The sequence below is a fragment of the Arvicola amphibius genome, chromosome 6 (genome assembly GCF_903992535.2).
Source record: "Arvicola amphibius chromosome 6, mArvAmp1.2, whole genome shotgun sequence".
Lineage (NCBI taxonomy): Eukaryota > Metazoa > Chordata > Mammalia > Rodentia > Cricetidae > Arvicola > Arvicola amphibius.
In genome coordinates, this window is record NC_052052.2 from 107,872,725 (window position 1) to 107,889,852 (window position 17,128).

At 42.6% G+C, this 17,128-nt stretch overlaps 1 protein-coding gene across 8 annotated transcripts in view; it reads right to left on the reverse strand.

Annotated features, from left to right (window-relative positions):
- Fbh1 (F-box DNA helicase 1) overlaps positions 1-17,128 on the reverse strand; it is a 40,796-nt gene that overhangs the window by 16,588 nt on the left and 7,080 nt on the right. For 6 of the 8 annotated variants that reach the window (XM_038332391.2, XM_038332385.2, XM_038332384.2 and 3 more), the window contains 7 exons: positions 11,602-11,757; positions 8,925-9,526; positions 5,799-5,929; positions 5,559-5,694; positions 4,539-4,729; positions 2,042-2,134; positions 1,478-1,572 (listed from right to left, as the gene is read on the reverse strand). In XM_038332391.2, the coding sequence (XP_038188319.1) occupies positions 1,478-1,572; positions 2,042-2,134; positions 4,539-4,729; positions 5,559-5,694; positions 5,799-5,929; positions 8,925-9,461 (1,183 nt within the window). In that variant the 5' untranslated portion in view covers positions 9,462-9,526; positions 11,602-11,757. Of the gene's footprint in view, positions 1-1,477; positions 1,573-2,041; positions 2,135-4,538; positions 4,730-5,558; positions 5,695-5,798; positions 5,930-8,924; positions 9,527-11,601; positions 11,758-14,053; positions 14,188-17,128 lie in introns of all 8 variants that reach the window. The other 2 variants (XM_038332388.2, XM_038332389.2) reach the window with 1 other exon arrangement.

The window sequence follows — 17,128 nt, forward strand, 5'->3', positions numbered from 1 at the left end:
GCGATGCTATGAATGAAGCAGGAACCCTCCCTCATAGAAGGTTAAAGTGGATGGGAGCTTCACTCTGGCCAAGCAGGAAAGGGAAAGCCACTGACCTCACTGACTTATTATTTGAGTTTGTGAAGACATGGGTCCCCAGAAGCAAGGACTCAGTAACAGCTAGATGTTGCTGCACTAGGGGTTATCCATGTCTCTGAAGCAAGAACGTACACAGGGACTCAAGGACCCTCTGATTCTCTCTGCTGCACCTCTTCCACCTTTCTACCATTCATCCGATTTTCCAGCTAATCAATCCGTATTTCATTTAACAAATATTTACTGAATACTTATTACATGGTCACCTATGTGCCAAACACAGAGAAATAATAAAAAAGATAATAATCTAGTTAGAAATAAACACCAACACAGGGTGAAACCAGATAACAAAATGAGACTATAAAGCTAGCACAGGGTCGGAAAGAGAAGAACGAGAACTAGAAACAAAACTGGCCTCACCTCTAAGGTAAGACTGGGAACATGACTCCTCCTTCCCAGACTAAAAGGGCTGCTCTGAGGATGCTCTTGAACTGAGCAGACATATTACAGAATAATGCATGTGCTGGCTCCTTTTACTGTATGGTAATCAGGTACGATCAATTAGCAAAACAGTTACACTGAGTTCAGTAATCAGATGTTCGGGATTCAAATTACTAAAAAGGTTTTCATCAGGAAGAGACAGAAATGGTAAGAGTGAACACAGCATGATAGACAAAAAAAGAGAAATGGGGTAGGGGGAAAAGAGAGGGAAAGAAGGCATCCTGGAGAGGTAGCATCCCACTGATTCTGGCTCTGCCACTTGCTTATTTAAACTAAATTAAGTCTCTCTGAACTTCAATGTCTTCATAAAATAACGCTATCAAACCAATCTCACAGAATGCTTCTGGGACCAGCACCATGGCAGGCCACTGCAGGTGTTTAATAAATGTGGCCAGCAGGATATCAAAGTCGAAAAGCAGCAGGAAGGATTACAGATAGCAAAAACAGTGTGAGCCAAAGTTCAGACAAGACTCTCCAGGTATTTCAGGATACTCTAACTAAGATAAGATGCACAAGAGACAAAAAGCAAGAAAGGCCCTTCAAGACATCATCCTATAAGACCAGGAAGCTCCTGAACCCTGTTAAGCAGATTAATATGACCTGCCTCTCCAGAAGGAATTGCTGACTGAGAACACAGGTAAGGGACTCACCCTACCTCACTGACAGACTGCACAAAACAATGCCTAGGAACTATCTATCTAAGCAGGAATCCAATGTAGATATTCTCAACAGTGGTAAGAGAAAACCAGTCCTTCTTGGCTGGCTGCTTTGGGGATTAACTAAAGTAATTCAATAAAAGGTCAGGGGCAGACGCTCCGGTAGGTGGTGGAAAGGGGACACAGCGATCAGCAGGCAGAAGCAACCACATGAACCTACAGGCACCTGACAGGAGCTCCCTTACCTGCAAATGCCATAATTTTTACCACCTGAAGAGGCTCCATCTTATGGTTCAGAATCAGCTGTTGTTCATGTGTTAGTTGGATAGATGTTTTCTTGCTATAATCATTACAGAAGAGAAATTAGAAAAACAGAAAGGAATTAAAAAGCCCAAGGGATGGCCAGTCCAAAAACCAAACAAGCAAACTGGATACAAAACAGTAGACCCCCAATTTGTCTCCCCTGGTGGGGGTGGGCTGAATGTTCTGAAACTAGAGTAAGATGCTACTGTACAGCTCAATAAATCCACTAGAAACCAGCGAACTCCCAATGGGTGAAATTTACACAATGCAAATCATGCCTCAATAAAGTGATCAAGACAAAACGCCTCTTGTCCTCACACATGAAAAAGCCAAGGAAGGAAGTAAACTAGAATTGTGGTTCATGTCTGCAATCCTAGCACTCAGGAGGCTGAGGCAGGAGGAGTGTGGAGTTTTGGAATTCAAGACCAGCCTGGGCTGCACACTGAGACTTTGTCTCAAAAAGGAACAGAAGACCAAGCACACACCCGCATATAATGCATACATACCCTGGCCAGACAGATGGCTCCTCTTTAACTTTGGTGGCCTGAGTACAGGAATTCTCCTGAAGGTATAGGCAATAGAAAATGTTGTAGTGAATCCTAATGGGGGAAAAAAGTAGATTTAGAGACCTCCAAATTTAAATCATAATCTATCTCATTTTTTCTTGGATGTATTTCAACTCCTTACCATTTCCAAAAAGAATATTCCTATTACATTTCATTTAAAAAAAAAAAACGGAAAGAAAAGACTTCAGTCTCTGCAGCTTACAAAAGCACTTCTGGGAATCCCTGCTCTGAGAAAAAGGCACTGTGTCTTCTTTGTGTAGCATCACACTAAGGAGACCAGGACAAGCTCTTGAGGGAACAAGAGTACTATCCGTGATCTTAAGCAGTCAACAGAGCAGGCATCCACGGGAAAGCAGGCATAAACAGCACTTCCGGCAACGTGAACCCTGCTTAAATAACATAACCTCACTGCCAAACTCAGTCATCTTTCTGAACCTCAGTTGCTCTTCTGCCTGGTGACATGGGCTTAGAAGCATGAGTAACATTCCCCTTTAAAAGCACCTAAGGAAAGGTGCTTCATGGATAGTAAGACAAGAACACCAAAGACAAGATGTCAGAACAGCTAAGGGGACCAAAAGTGACAAGACTAAGTCAACAGACGAACGAGACATAATAAACCTGGTCTAGCCGGAGCAGCGCCAAACCCTCTCATGTCCCCACACAGATGAACGAGACATAATAAACCTGGTCTAGCCGGAGCAACTCCAAACCCTCTCGTGTCCCCACACAGACGAACGAGACATAATAAACCTGGTCTAGCCGGAGCAGCTCCAAACCCTCTCGTGTCCCCACATTCAGCTCCTGAAACACTGATTCCCCAGTCAAGTGCTCCACTCCACTCCAGAGTGAGGGGAGCTGATCTCAGAGCATCACTCTTTTTGATGAAAGGTATGTTTAATAACATTTCATGGGCTGGACATACAACCAGATCAACATACCGCACTACTATGGACTAAACTGTGCCCCCTGAAATTCAAAAGCTGAAGCCCTAATACCAAAAGTGACTATTGGAAGAAAGGAAGGAAAGAGAGAACTAAGATTCAGTTGTTAGTGGATAGATAGATCCACTACAACTATCATTTTTATCAGAAGAGACACAATGTCAAGTGCTCTGTCTCCCCTGCCCCGCGCTCTCTCTTGCTGGGATACAGAGAAGACGTAGGAACCCAATCTTCCCACCTTGTTCTTGGATCTCCAGCCTCCAAAAGGACAGGAAAGCAAATGTCAGTGGCTTAAGTAACCTGGTCTATGGTCCTGTTACAGTGTCCACATGCACACAGAATATAAGTATACATTGTAAGTATACATTTGCTTAAGAGGACACTGTTCTTCATCTGATCATTTGTCTTGGTGGAATCTTACAGAACTTCTTGCTCCAGGCCTCAATGCCATGGAGTGGGCTAGAACATAACAGCTAACAAACTGAACATAACTTGGGAATAAAGTGACAGGGCATTGTTGGAGAACAATCTGCACTATCTTACCAGGATGACAGGGCACTGCTGTGCTTCTCTCGGGACTCACTAGTCCCAGGCGCCAGTCTTTTCCTACAGGAGAAACCCTCTGGGTTTCTGCTTCTCTAGATCTGGTTGCATGATGGCTGCCTATCTTCACCACTTCAGATGAGAGGGCAGGTCATTCCATATATAACACCCATACTCGGGATTTTAAAGATCTTCTCTCCCCTGGTCCCCAGACATCTCTCCTAATCTTGCACGAGTTTCTCCCATATTCAATGCACTACTGCCACACTGGACTTCCCTGGTATTTATCAAATTCATGCCAACTTTGGGCCGTTAAACTACCTATTCTCTCTCTTCAAATGCTCTTTCTCAAACAACAAATGGAGGTTCCTCTTTGACATTTGGCCTTCCTCAGAGAAGTGTTTGCTCACAGTATCTAAAACGATGCTCCCCGTGGCCCCTCTCACAGTGCTCTGCTCGCCTCCCATTACAACACACACCAACCCCTCAAGCGCCTCCTACTGTGTGCAAGCTCCGAATGAAGTACTTTCACTGCAAGTACTCTTGTGCCTGGACAAGCTTGCTACTTATCTTTGCATATTTTATCACTGTCAAGATAACTCTGAATAAGAAACCAACACTTGAGGCTTTTCTCCCATTAAGAAGATACAGTCACTAATTCCCGTGGTCTGCTCTGAAAGTGAGCAGGGAAGAAAAAATGCTAACGTTTTCCTAGGAAAACGTAGCCAGGTGTGAATACAGGAGGCAGCTCACCTTCACCTACAGCTTCAACACCCAAGAACATGGAAAGTCTGTGAAGAAATCTTAGTTGACAGGCACATGGTATTCACAAAGCACTAGGAAATGCATTTCCACAGCCCAGGCCCCTTATACTCTTCACAGGGAGAAAGGAGGAGCAGGGCAAGTCCAGGGCCCTGCCCTTCATCATAGCATCCCCTCCTCCAGGGTGGTACCTATTGCTGATGTTGATCCCCTTCTCCCTCATGGCGTAAAGGAGCACAGCTATGCAGTATAAGGTCTCGGTGATATCTGGCATGGTCACTGTGGAACTGGGTCTCCTGAGGCAGAACAGCAGGGACTGAATGTCGTTCACGCAGCTGGAGAGGAGCACCATGGCAGCCACCAAGGCCCAGACATTAATGCCCTTCAAAGAGAGGTATAAAGGACAGGAAGAGAAGCCAGACCCAGTCACAAACTGAAAACTAGTGAAGAAACTGATAGACATTTCCAGCTTCTTATTTTACCATGTATCTGTAGTAAGGCCTTTAATCTCTCTGCCCCTTTCAAATTACCCAGTGTGTCAACAAGGGGAGAGCCACCTTAAGGGCTAGAGAAATGGCTGTTCTTGTAGAGGACCCAGGGTCAGTTCCCAGCACCTACATGGCAGCGCACAATTGCCTGTAACTCCAGTTCATGGGATCTCTTCAGACCTCCACAAGCTTTTGCACACATGTGCAGACCTACCCTTAGCCACACATCCACATAAAATAATATAAATACATATATTGGGTTGTGGGTTTTTTTTGGAGGGGGGGGTGTTGTTTTGGTTTTTGAGACAGGGTTTCCCTGTTGTAGTCTTGGCTGTCCTGGAACTTGCTCTGAAGACTGGGCTGGCCTCAAAATCAGAGATGACCTGCCTCTGGTTGGATTAAAGACGTGTGTCACCACTGTCTAGCTTATATTATTTATAACACTCCAAGTGTTCACAGGGGCTAACTAGCATTCAGGAATATCTCAGAGGACTCCTCAACAGAACAGACCAAATGTCTTGTAAACTTCCCTCCAAACTCAAGAGGCTGCAAATGGGCCTTTTATTTCTCAAAGAGACCGTTAACAAGATTAACGCTACTCAGAGATTCAATTGAAAATGTGAAAATACACACAATCTTCAACTAATCTTAATTACCAACGCTTCTAGGGAGAAATGATGTCACCATCCCTCACAGTACCCGCACAGCCTCTTACTCACATACCCCAGCAGCTGCATAGAGGTCAGGTAGTTGTTGACGCATGCACGCCTCAGCCTCCAAAAGCAGAGGGTGATCCCTCAGGCTCCACAGCACCCTCTCAGGGTCTACACTTGGAGAGCATTTGGTGGTGGCTATGTATCTGTAAAAAACAGGAAATGAGTCTGGAAGGAAGACAATCGTGAGCAAAGACACATGAGGAACGACTTTGAAAACTGTCTCCCAAACAGGAGGAAAGACACTCACCGTATGAGGTTCAGCACACATAAGTCTGAGTCCTTTTCTATGCCATGGCTCAAGAGAATGCCGTCCACTTTGCTGACAGCCTGCTCTTCGTTTATCAAGTATCGATGATATAGCTTTTTCCAAGGAATGAACTATGTAGTTGAAAAACAAAGTGAAATAACATCACGGCCATGATTCCTATGAAGACCGGGCCAACCAACAAGAAAACCTTCTACCAAGTGCAAAGCAAGGATAGCTCCCGATCTGAAGCTGGGCAGGCCAGGGAGAAACACTGTACGAGCCTGAGTCTTGGCTCTGACACAAATGTCACAGGACCTGGGGAAGCTAGCACTGTGGTTTTCTTATCTGTAGCATCAGGTAAGCAGCACTTCCAAGCTCCAAAAGCCATCCTGACCTTAGATCAACAGCTGCCATATGACACAAAGGAAGAAATTATGGAATGCGAATGCTACACAGTGACATCTTCACCAAGACGTGGTGACAGAGAGAGAGTAACTCCATGTGCTAGGGTGCATAGATGTGAAGTAAACACCGACAGAACTGAAGGAAGAAGCAGATGGCAGAGACGTGCAAGGAGATGCTGGATTTGAAGAGCACTAAGACTACTGAACCTAACAGATCCAAACATATGTTCCATCCAACAGGAGTAAAATCCATACTCATCCCAAGCTACATGAACATTCTTCATGTTGGATCACATTCTGGGTCATAAAGCCAGTCAATCAATAAAAATGGCTGAAATTAAACCATGAATCTTTACAGTAACAACAAGAGGACACAATAAATCATGGCATCTGGAAAACCACACTACCTACAACTTAAACCAGGCATTCCTGTTCTTGAAATAAAGTGTCATCATGTAGTGGAGGCTGGCCTGGTATTAATTATGTATAGCTGAGGCTGATCTTGAACACATGGTCCTCCTACCACCATCTCCCTAGTGCTGGGATACAGGCACATATCAGTGCATCTGGCTACACTGTGCAACCTTGGAATAACCAATGGGTCAAAGAATAAATCACAAAGAAAGTACCCTAAGACAGGAAACAGAGACACAATACAGCAAAACTTACTCTCAAAATAGTGCTGGGCAGCAAGTGTACAGGTAAAATGCTTCTTTTTATAACAGAGAAGGATTGAGCATTTGGTACAACATCAATGGTAGCACATTTGCCTAGAATGTGCAAGGCATAGGTTCAATCCTTAGCACTGAAAAAGATCTGAAAAGAGTAAACTACCTACATATCTCAAAGAACAACAAAAAAGGAGCTAAACTCAAAACCAGCAGAAGAAAGAAATTACAAAGAGTCGGGCAGAAGAACTGGGCACAGCAGTGCACATCTGTAACCAGGACTGGGGATATGGACGCAGGAGGATAAAGAGTTTGAAGGTAGTCTGGAATACATAAAGAGACTGCCTGAAAACAGCAGGAGCAACAGCAATGATACTAATAACAATCCTTAGCTAGATCAACTAAGAAAAATGAAAGGAACATTAAAATTAATGCCATAGAAGTAAAAATATTACAAGGGGAAAAACAGATAAATTCCTAGAAACACTCATCCTACCAAGTCTGAATAATAGAAACAGAAATTTTGAAAGAATAATAAGTAAAGAAATAGAATTAAAAATCAAACCTTCCATCACAAAGAACCAGATGGCTTCACTAGGGAATCCTACAGAACATTTAACGAACAATCAACACCTGCATGCCTCACACTCTGCCAAAAAGACTGACAAGAAGGGAAAAGTGCCGAATTCCTTTGGTGAGTCCAATACTGGCATAACATGAGAGCCAGACATAGATGCTACGAGAATTTGCAAGCCATGGCAGACTACTGAAAATAAAGACATTGAACTGTTGTTGCCGATGATCAGAATGGCATTGCTATAACAATTTAGGAGAGAAGTGCAAGCTTGGCTATGGTTCCAAGAAATCTTTGCAAACAAAAAGCCCTTACTTATCCCCCACCACCAGTACTAAGCTCATACAAGAGAGTTGGCCATTTAGTTGACAGAAATAGTATAAGCAAACAGGGTTCACATCTAAAATCATAAAAACACTTCTCAGAAATCAAGAACTAAGTAAAACCCCACAGTAGAATGCTAAAATGACAAGATACTTCTCCCAATATCTTTTGTACTCAGAAGAAAAAATTATCTTTCCTGTTTTGGACTGTACAAAATTCAGCTCAGGGATCTCTGAGATCTAAAACTGTGAGGCTTAGTATGAAGGTTACACTTAGCAGCTGGACAGCTGTCACTATACTACAAAGTAACATGATGCATTGTACCATAAATGCTATTGATCATGTTTGGGTCACCACAAGAAAAAGAGAAAGAAAATCAAGAGTGTCATGAACGATCAAAGAAAGCATTCAACGGAGTGCTCTGAAAACTAAGCTTACCCTAAACATCATGTTGAAAAAATACAAACAAAAAAAATTATCAATATCCAGGTAAAACAAAAGACTAAAAGAATAATAACAATTCTATAGGGAGCAGCTACCCACCTCCCTGATGGAAAGAGGAGAGTCTGAAAGTCCTTTTTCCAGCATGACTGTACAAAAAAGTAGAGAAGTCAGAAAGACAGGCAGTCCCTTTTCCCAGTCTGTGCCCAGAAAATAGAAATGTCAAGTGATTCAAACAGGGAAGAGAAGAAGGCATGGAAGAGAATGGGTTACTAAGATCGATTACCATAGCAGGATTACACTGCCAGGTGCACAATCTGCTGTAACGGCAGAAAGGAAGTGATGAACGTCAATGGGACAGGATGGGAAGGCACAGTCTGTCCAGCTGATGAGCCTTGAAGAAGTAAGACAGCAACAAGTCAGGTATGGCAACCTTACTCTAAGTGGGATGGGAAATGACATTGTATGGTGGGCCAAATGAGCAGTCTATTATCAGGACACAACAAATCATGTGCTTCAGAGAGAACAGAACTATGAGAAGTAAGTAAGGGTTCTGGAAGATTCAGCAGGATAAGCCTAGATGGCCCCAGAAGCCTGGGAAGTTAGCACGGTATTCATGAAGCCAATGGAAACGACCACTTTGGGAAGGTCGTCTCCTCAGACACCTGCACTAAGTGGGGCTAATCTGTGCTGCTCGAGGGAGCACCTAACTTACCAGTGGGTCACTGATGATTTCCCTCCACAGGTGGCACACCAAGCTAAGGTTCCAGTAGAGGTCTTCCACTGGGAGGAAGGCAAAGATGTGCCTCAGGACTTCACTAGGCAGCCTACAAATGTGGCTGGGTGCTTCCTGGCAAGGCAAAGTTCCAAGGAGGCCATAGCATGAGTCAGGAAAGGGATCAGGACCAATGTCCTCAATGTCCTGGCCAGATTCTCTAGACTCCGTAGAGCACTGTGACAAAGCATCCTCTGCTTCTTGCCTGACCTCCCTAAGCCTTGTGCACGGTGAGTAGAAATGAGGGCGTGGAGTCTTCTTGGTACCTCCAGCCCACTGGCTGGCCTCTGCAGCTTTATTACTCTCTTCCTCAAAGGAACGAGACCGTTTCCTGGCAGGAAGAGCAGACCCTGGAGAGCCCAGCCTCTCTTCTCCATTATCGTGCTGAGGCAAAGTACAGCTGCTCTCGGCAGGAAAAATCATATCACTCTTAGAGTCCTGACAACTGTCCCGGTCAACAGAATTGCTTTTGGCCATGTCATTGGTACAGTGCTGGTATTCAGCTAGGAAGAAGTCAGTAATTAATCTCTGATGTCCCCGACCTGTAGAGAGAACCCAAACAGAACAAGAAAAAAACAAATCAGTGGCTGCTGACCCACAGTAGACACATATAAGACTACTTGTTTACCTATGTTAACAGAAAAGGGATATTGGTGTGCTTATGCGTCAGGAGGTCTTATAACTGGCTAATAAAAAAATAACCAGACACGTATTTTGCAAGAGACAACTGCTGTGTACTGACCAACACTACCGTAAGCGTATACATGAATAAGGTCAGATGCTGCACACTGGACACCTGGGTGTGCAGACAGGTAAGAAGTGACTGCTCCCATCTGCACTCCAGCACAATGCAGCTTCCAGGTTTGCTCCCACCACAGCAAGTCCACACCTCCCCCAGCAGAAAGAAATATCCTTCATCAATACCCTACTGTGAATCTGTCGTTTTTAAAACAAAGAGCTAAAATTTTCTCATTTTATTAGCATGACACCCAGTCTCTTCTTCATGTGGACTCAATCAGAACTCCTAAGTGCATCTATTTTTTGAGAGGACTATGAAGTAACCGCCCCTGAGCTCACCACCTTTCTAGAGAGAGCCCAAACAACAATAATCTCAGACATCACTACAGCTTTCTCTAAATAAAGTATCAGTGTCGAACAATATATATGGTTCCGTCCTAAATGGTAAAGCAAAATTCTTACTTCAAAAACACAGAGAATGAATTGAAACCAGAATTAGCCTTTAAATGAATTAACAGACTTGAAATATATGTTATATTAGGAAGAGGGACATCAACTATAACTGCTTCCAAAACAATATAAAAGACCAGAGTGTAAGGCCAGGCTAAATCTAGATACTTCTTTTTTTTAATTTATTTCTTTTTATTTATTTTATGTGCACTGATGTTTTTGTCTGCATGAATGCCTGTGTGAGGCTGTCGGATTCCCTGGAACTAGAGTTACAGACAGTTGTGAGCTGCTATGTGGGTGCTGGGAATTGAACTCGGGTTCTCTGGAAGAGCAACCAGTGCTCTTAACCTCTGAGCGATCTCTCTAGCCCCTGAATCATCTCTCCAGCCCCCCCAGAGATGTCTAATTGCCAAAGTCAGTCAATGCACTCAGCAGCAGAGGCCCGAGGAACTAACAAGACAGGTGATAGGTTGTCTTATCCACACAAAGCAAACTAAACTTCAGAACGTAAAATTAAGTCTGAAACTGCCTCACAGAATTGGTTATAGCGGTCCCCAAATTGAAAACTATGAATTATTTAAACTAGATTGGATTCTGAAATTAGGAAATGTGATCTAAAGATTTTAAAACAGGTATTAACAAAAGTAAGAATTTGTCTGATATAAGGAGGGATGACAAGAAAAATCAAATTGCTGGAAGTCGACTTTCATGTATTAATATTATTAAAATTAAAGAGATTAATTAGTGACCCATATTTGATCATTATGCATTATACACTGTATCAAATTACCACACTGTATTCCATTAAAAAGGATAAACATCACAAACCAATCAAAAAAAAAAAAAACACTAAAGTTTTTAAATTAACAAAAGAAACCAAAACCAAAAGCAAACAAACACAAACACAAACAGATCTGTCAGGTGTGGTGTGAGTCCACTGTAGTGACAGGAAGACAACTCAACAGGCTCTTAGGAATCGCTGTGGCAGGACAGAAGAGCATCACATCTAAGGGTATTAAGCTTACTGGACAGACCAGGTACCAAGAGGCAAGGGCACAACTGGAGAAGCACTGGGGGAAGTGCAGGCCTGTGATCCAGCTGCTCTGGAGGCTGAGAAGCTTGTGAGCAGAAAGAGCGGGGATGTAGCACCTGCTCGCAGCCTGGAGGACTGGAGGAACAGTGACAGCGGTCCATGTCTTTTATTACTTTATAACTAGGTATGCTGACAGGGTCTCTTGGGCTCTAACATTATAGAAGGACATAACTTCCATGGCAAACATACAAAAAAATGAATACAAGTGTCAAGCCATTCTAACAGGTCTGTAAAATCAAGCAGTGACATTTACAAACACTTATATGAACTAGAAGACATTCAAAGGTCACACCAACTACAGACCTTGAAACAGAAGATACTTTTCTGAAGACATACCTCTATCGCCTCCTTTTCTTCTGGGTCTAGGATAGAGGCCATGGTTCGGGTCTCTGTTTGTCCATCTCTGACTGAAGGGCTGAGTCGCGGCCAAATGTTTCCGGGCCAAATGCTGGCAGTCAGTTGCTGTAAGATGCTTCCGCTTGAATCGTCTCACTGTTTCGGAATGAACAGAAGACATGGGATACTTGTTAGTTCCTCCAAACACAGACGCTTGCCAGTGAATTATAGACTGAGCATCACACCACAACCAGCCTTTCTCTTCTCTATGAGTTCCATGACTAAGCATACATTTCTTAGAATTTAAGAACGTTTATGGCCACCACCTCCTTGAACACACCCAATCTTCAAGCCTGTTTAATGTTTAGATAGGAGAATGTAAAGCAGCACTCATAAAAGACATTTTATGATCCTGAAGTGGCATTTTCTTTTATTTAACTACTTAAAAAGTGTAACGCATTTTATAGAAGATTTAGTCATGAAACATTCAAAAAGAAGTTGTCACAGCCTAAAGACAAACACTGCACATTGACTCTCAAATTGTGGATCCTCACTTTGAACTTTTAGATTTATGTCTCTAATTTGGAGTCTGTAGAGGTCAGGAAGCGAAAGGGTCCATGAGAGAAAAGAGGGAAGAGGCCTTAAGGGGTGAGGGAATATGATACAAAAGAAGTCACCATTAATATAACAAACTAGCAACTTTCCCGACCTTCATTTAAGCCACATTTCTGCAATAGCCAAAAAAAGAAAAAAAAAAAAAAAAAGTTGGCTATATCTTTATTTTAAAAATAAAAGTTTGGGTTCGTTTGTTTGTTTGTTTTTGTTTGCTTGCTTTTGTGTGGAGATAGGGGCTTACTATGTTGCCTTGGCTGGCCTGGAACTCAGAGATCCTCCTCTCTGTCAAAGTGAAAAATTTTATAGCTTACTTTCTATCAAAGCAATGGAATAAATTAAAGTACTTCTTTTAAATTGCAACTTTTAAAAAAGACAAGTATGAGGACCAGGGTTCATATCCCTAGAACCCATATTTTTTAAAAAAAACAAAAAACAAAAAAATAGGTATGGCAACTTAGGGCTGTGGTCCTAACTGGGGGAGGCTAAGACAGAAGGATCCCCAGAGCTCAATGACCAGCCTATCCAGCCAAGTCTGCCAACTCTAGGCTCAGTGAAAGACAATGTATCACAAAGTAAGGTAGAGAGTGATAAGTGAGACACCTGAATCAACTTCTGGCTGCTGTGATTCCTGTGTGTGTGCACCAGGAGACAGACAGACACAGACACACACAGACACACAGACACACATGTGCATGCTCCAGAGAAACATATACTGAGGACCTGGGCTTCAAAATATATAATCCTAAGTATAACTACAGATCACACTCTCTATGACTTCTCCTGCTCATTACCCAGCCAGCTGAGAAATCACCCTTCCCAACTGCAGTTAACTCTTTGAAGTTTTAATATAAGTTATTAAAAATTAAACTCCATGAATACTCTAAGACGTCTAAAAATTATTTCTGTACACACTAATAGTTGTATAAAACTGCCTAAAAGGATGTTGGAGACCTTAGACTACCTCAGTTTGGATGGCAGCACGCCGTGTTGGGCACCAAAACAGAATGCACACATGACTCTGATGAAGAAAGCACTGGGTAGTTCTGACTTAGGTCAATAACTCTTATCTCAGAGGGGCCTTGATTGATGAGAAAATATACAGAGAAATGTCAGAATCATATGCAAAGTTACCTACCTACTTCTTCTATTTAGCAAAGCTTATCTAATTTGAAGAAAATGTAGGAAGATAAAAACTAGAAGTGCGTGGCAGCCCAACTGCAGCCAATCTTGTGTTCCTAGAAATACCTCCAACAACAGCAAGCAATAAGACTCAGCCCCATACTTACAAACAGAAAACCACGTATCTAATCCCAGTACTGGGGAAGCAGAGGCTGGTGGGGTTTGATGGGCTCAAGGACAACCTAGTCTACATAGTGAGTGTCAAGCCAGTCAGGGCTACATAGTGCGACCCGTCTCAAAAAAAGAAACAAAAATGAAACAAAGAAAATAAAACATCCTTTCAACTACTAGTTTTGTAAAAACCTCTGTTCACTAAACACCACGTTGCATTCACCTGTAAGGTATCAAAAAAAAGTTAATTTTTTTCTATATTAAAAAGCTTTGTATTTGAGAGTAACAATGAATGTAAATTCTGATTGTTATTTTAACAATGGCAGGCGAGATTACTGGGTGGATAAAAACGCTTGCCTTGTAAGCCTGAAAAACTGGAATTGTATCCCAGCACCCATGGTAGAAGAGAACTACTTCACACCTGTCCTTTGACCTCCACATGCACTCTGCACATGCCTGACAAGGCACGCACACATTCACATTTACACAAACACACACAATACAGATGATATCAGAGAATAGCTACCACTAGCCAGAAGATACTCACATCAACTGGCCTGGGCAGGAGACGCTTTCATGAAAATCACCAAGAAGACAAGCATTACTCTATTTATATGATCTAGCACCATGGGGCCAGTCACATGCTTCGCTGAGTGGAATAAGTCAGATAATAGAAAGCTTCTGAGAATCAATGAAGAGAAACATAACCAATTACCACACTTATCAGTTAAGAATTCCAATGCTTACCCAAATCTACAATACAATCTCTGATTTATAGACTAACGTGAGAAATACAAAACAGACTGGATCAACAAATTCCTCTACATCTGCATACATGCACATCTAGCAGCAACCTTGGGACATTTCTATAAAGCAGGTAAAAATGGCTTCATCCCAACCCCTAATTAACAACACCATTAACTAGATATATGTCTTAATCATATGTCTAGGAATCAAAACACATTGCCTTTTTCACTGTACCCTCTATATGGAACACAGTGGCAGAAACTTAGTACATTCCTGGGGACTGAATGCTTGTGTATTCCCCAAATTCTTACATTGAGATCCTAACCACCAACGTGACGCTACCAATAAGAATCAGGACTAGCCAGGTGTGGTGGTGCATGTTTGGAATCCCAGCATTTGGGAGGTCGAGACAGGAGGCCGGCTCTCTAAAGAGAGGTCAACTTTGTCATGAGCTACATGAGACTCTGTCAAGAAAGGGGAGAAGGGACACCTGAATGATTAAGTAATAAGGGTATAGCCCCATGAATGGGATTAAGACCTTATGAAAGAAAATCCAAGGGTCACAGATGCAATTTAGAAGTAAAATAATTGCCCACCATGTGCAAAGCCTTGGGTTCAATCCCCAAACCACAAAAGCAAAAGCTTTTGATTAAATGTTTACAGAACCATAACAAAGGCACAAGAATGAAGGCGCTAATGAGAATGTTAGAATAGTGTTGTGCCTCCCACATGTTCTGGTACATCCTTATATGTTCTGGCATGAAGCCATCATAGGAAGGAGCTAAGGTTAATAAATAGTTAAGTGGGGGAGGCACACTTAGAGGAGATCTGGCTTCTGTATGCAGGAAGTTTTCTCTATTATACTTTAGGTGTGGTAGGAAATGTCATGACTGGCAGGGCAGAGACGAATTTCCATTGGATTTATATATCTCTGTGAAATAACCCCTAGCTGCAACTAGTGTCAGAAGGCTAAGTTTGTATCCCAAGTCTCTGAGGTAAGTATTGTAATGCACTGACAGGGAACCAGAAGTCCTCTGGAGTGAAGTCATTTAACACCTCCTCCAAGCCCATGAGAGACTGCCCTAGCAAAATGTATTGTATTACTACAGCCTATGAGCACAGGCTAACAACATGCTGCTCTGAATCCACAAAAGGAGATAATGCATGTTTGTGTAAGAATTGCCAATACCCACCTCTCTACATATGTGTCAAAGAGTGTCTCCTTAAAAGTATATAAACCTTATTTCAGAAGCATCAGTGTTCTGGGTAATTTAAATACACTAAAATTCTAATTTTCTTAGTATGATTTTGAAGAAACAATTCAAATAGAGTATTAAACCCATCCAAATGCATAAATTTTTCAAAGTTACCAGAATAATGGCCTTCCTCCTTCCTTACACAGCAAGTGCACTCTCCACCTCTTTGAAGGGGCATTTGTTGTTACAAGCTGCCCGGGAGTCCATAAAAGGACACATGAGAGTGCTTCACGATGAAGACCACTGGGGTTCCTCCACTCACCAGGATGGAGAGACATTAGAATTGCTTCTGAAGCTTTTCAAAGCACAGGCGCCCCAGGTGTGCAAACCAGCCCCTCGTTGCCTGTGTACATTTATACCCCTCTTCCCAAAGCACCAGCACACTAACAGGAATGTGGCAAACCCCTCAGGTGAGGACATGGGGAAAAGAGAATATATATAAAAAATCTTGTCAAATACAATTTTGTTCAGGCTTAAGTATACCCATTTTCATATTCCTTTTTATGGGGTGGCTTTCTTTTGGTATCTTTGTTCTGTCTCCACCCTAGTTCCTTCTATCTCTGCTAGATGGCATTTAGCCCTGGGTCTGTGGACCACTGGCACCTCAACTTCCTGGTCTTTGTTATCTGACTCTAAGATGGGGTCTTTCCTTGGAGTCTGGCCTTTCCCCCAGATCATCAGAGCTCTGCATTTTGACCATGGTTGTATGGTTAGTTTTTATTGTCAACTTGACCCAACCAAGAGTCACCTGGGAAGAGGAACCCTAAGTTAAAGGACTGCCTCTATCAGATTGGCTGGTAGGCAGGTCCGTGGGCCATTTGCTTGATTGCTAATTGATGCGGAATGGCCCATAACCCACCGTGGGTGGTTCCATCTTCAGTATAAGAAAGGTAGCTGCCATTGAGCAAGTCAAAAGGCAAGGTTCCTCTGGTCTCTGCTTCAGTTCCTGCCTTGAGATCCCGCCCTGCTTCCCTTGATGATGAACTCTGAAGTGTAACATGAAATAAATCCTTTCCTTTTGGTCATGCTGTTACCATAGCAACAGTAAAATAACCAGAACAATGGTCTAAGATATCCCACCCCACTCCGCCCAAACTTCTTTCCTTAAGCAGGTCCTCTGCTGGAGATTAGACTGCTGTCAGCCTGCCCTGAACTATGCTCATCACCGAGACTCTGCTACTGGACAAAGACTAGGTCTCACTATCATTTAACCCTCAAAGTACACAGCACAGCACTACAATAGCAGACATTTACTCATCTGTTGAACAAAAAGGATTTTTTTTACTGTAACCGACGATTAGACTTTCATTTATCTGACTTCATTTTTTACTTTTTTATTGAAAATCAATTTATAAAACAAGTCACAAAAAGAGAAACTTAAGGATTTTGTGGCCCAGGCTACTTATTGCTCCTTTTCCTTTGCACAACCCTCCGCACATTTTGCTTCGGATGCAGCTGACCTCGCTTTAAGCCTGGGCCCTTATCAATGCCAGGCACATAAAAGGGTGTGTGCCTCTGCGAGTTCTGCCCCTATTTTTCCCACACCAAGTTAAACGGGCTGATTCCTCTGGATGCCATTAGAACACTCTAGAACACCTATGGCTTTTTGTTCAAAGAAC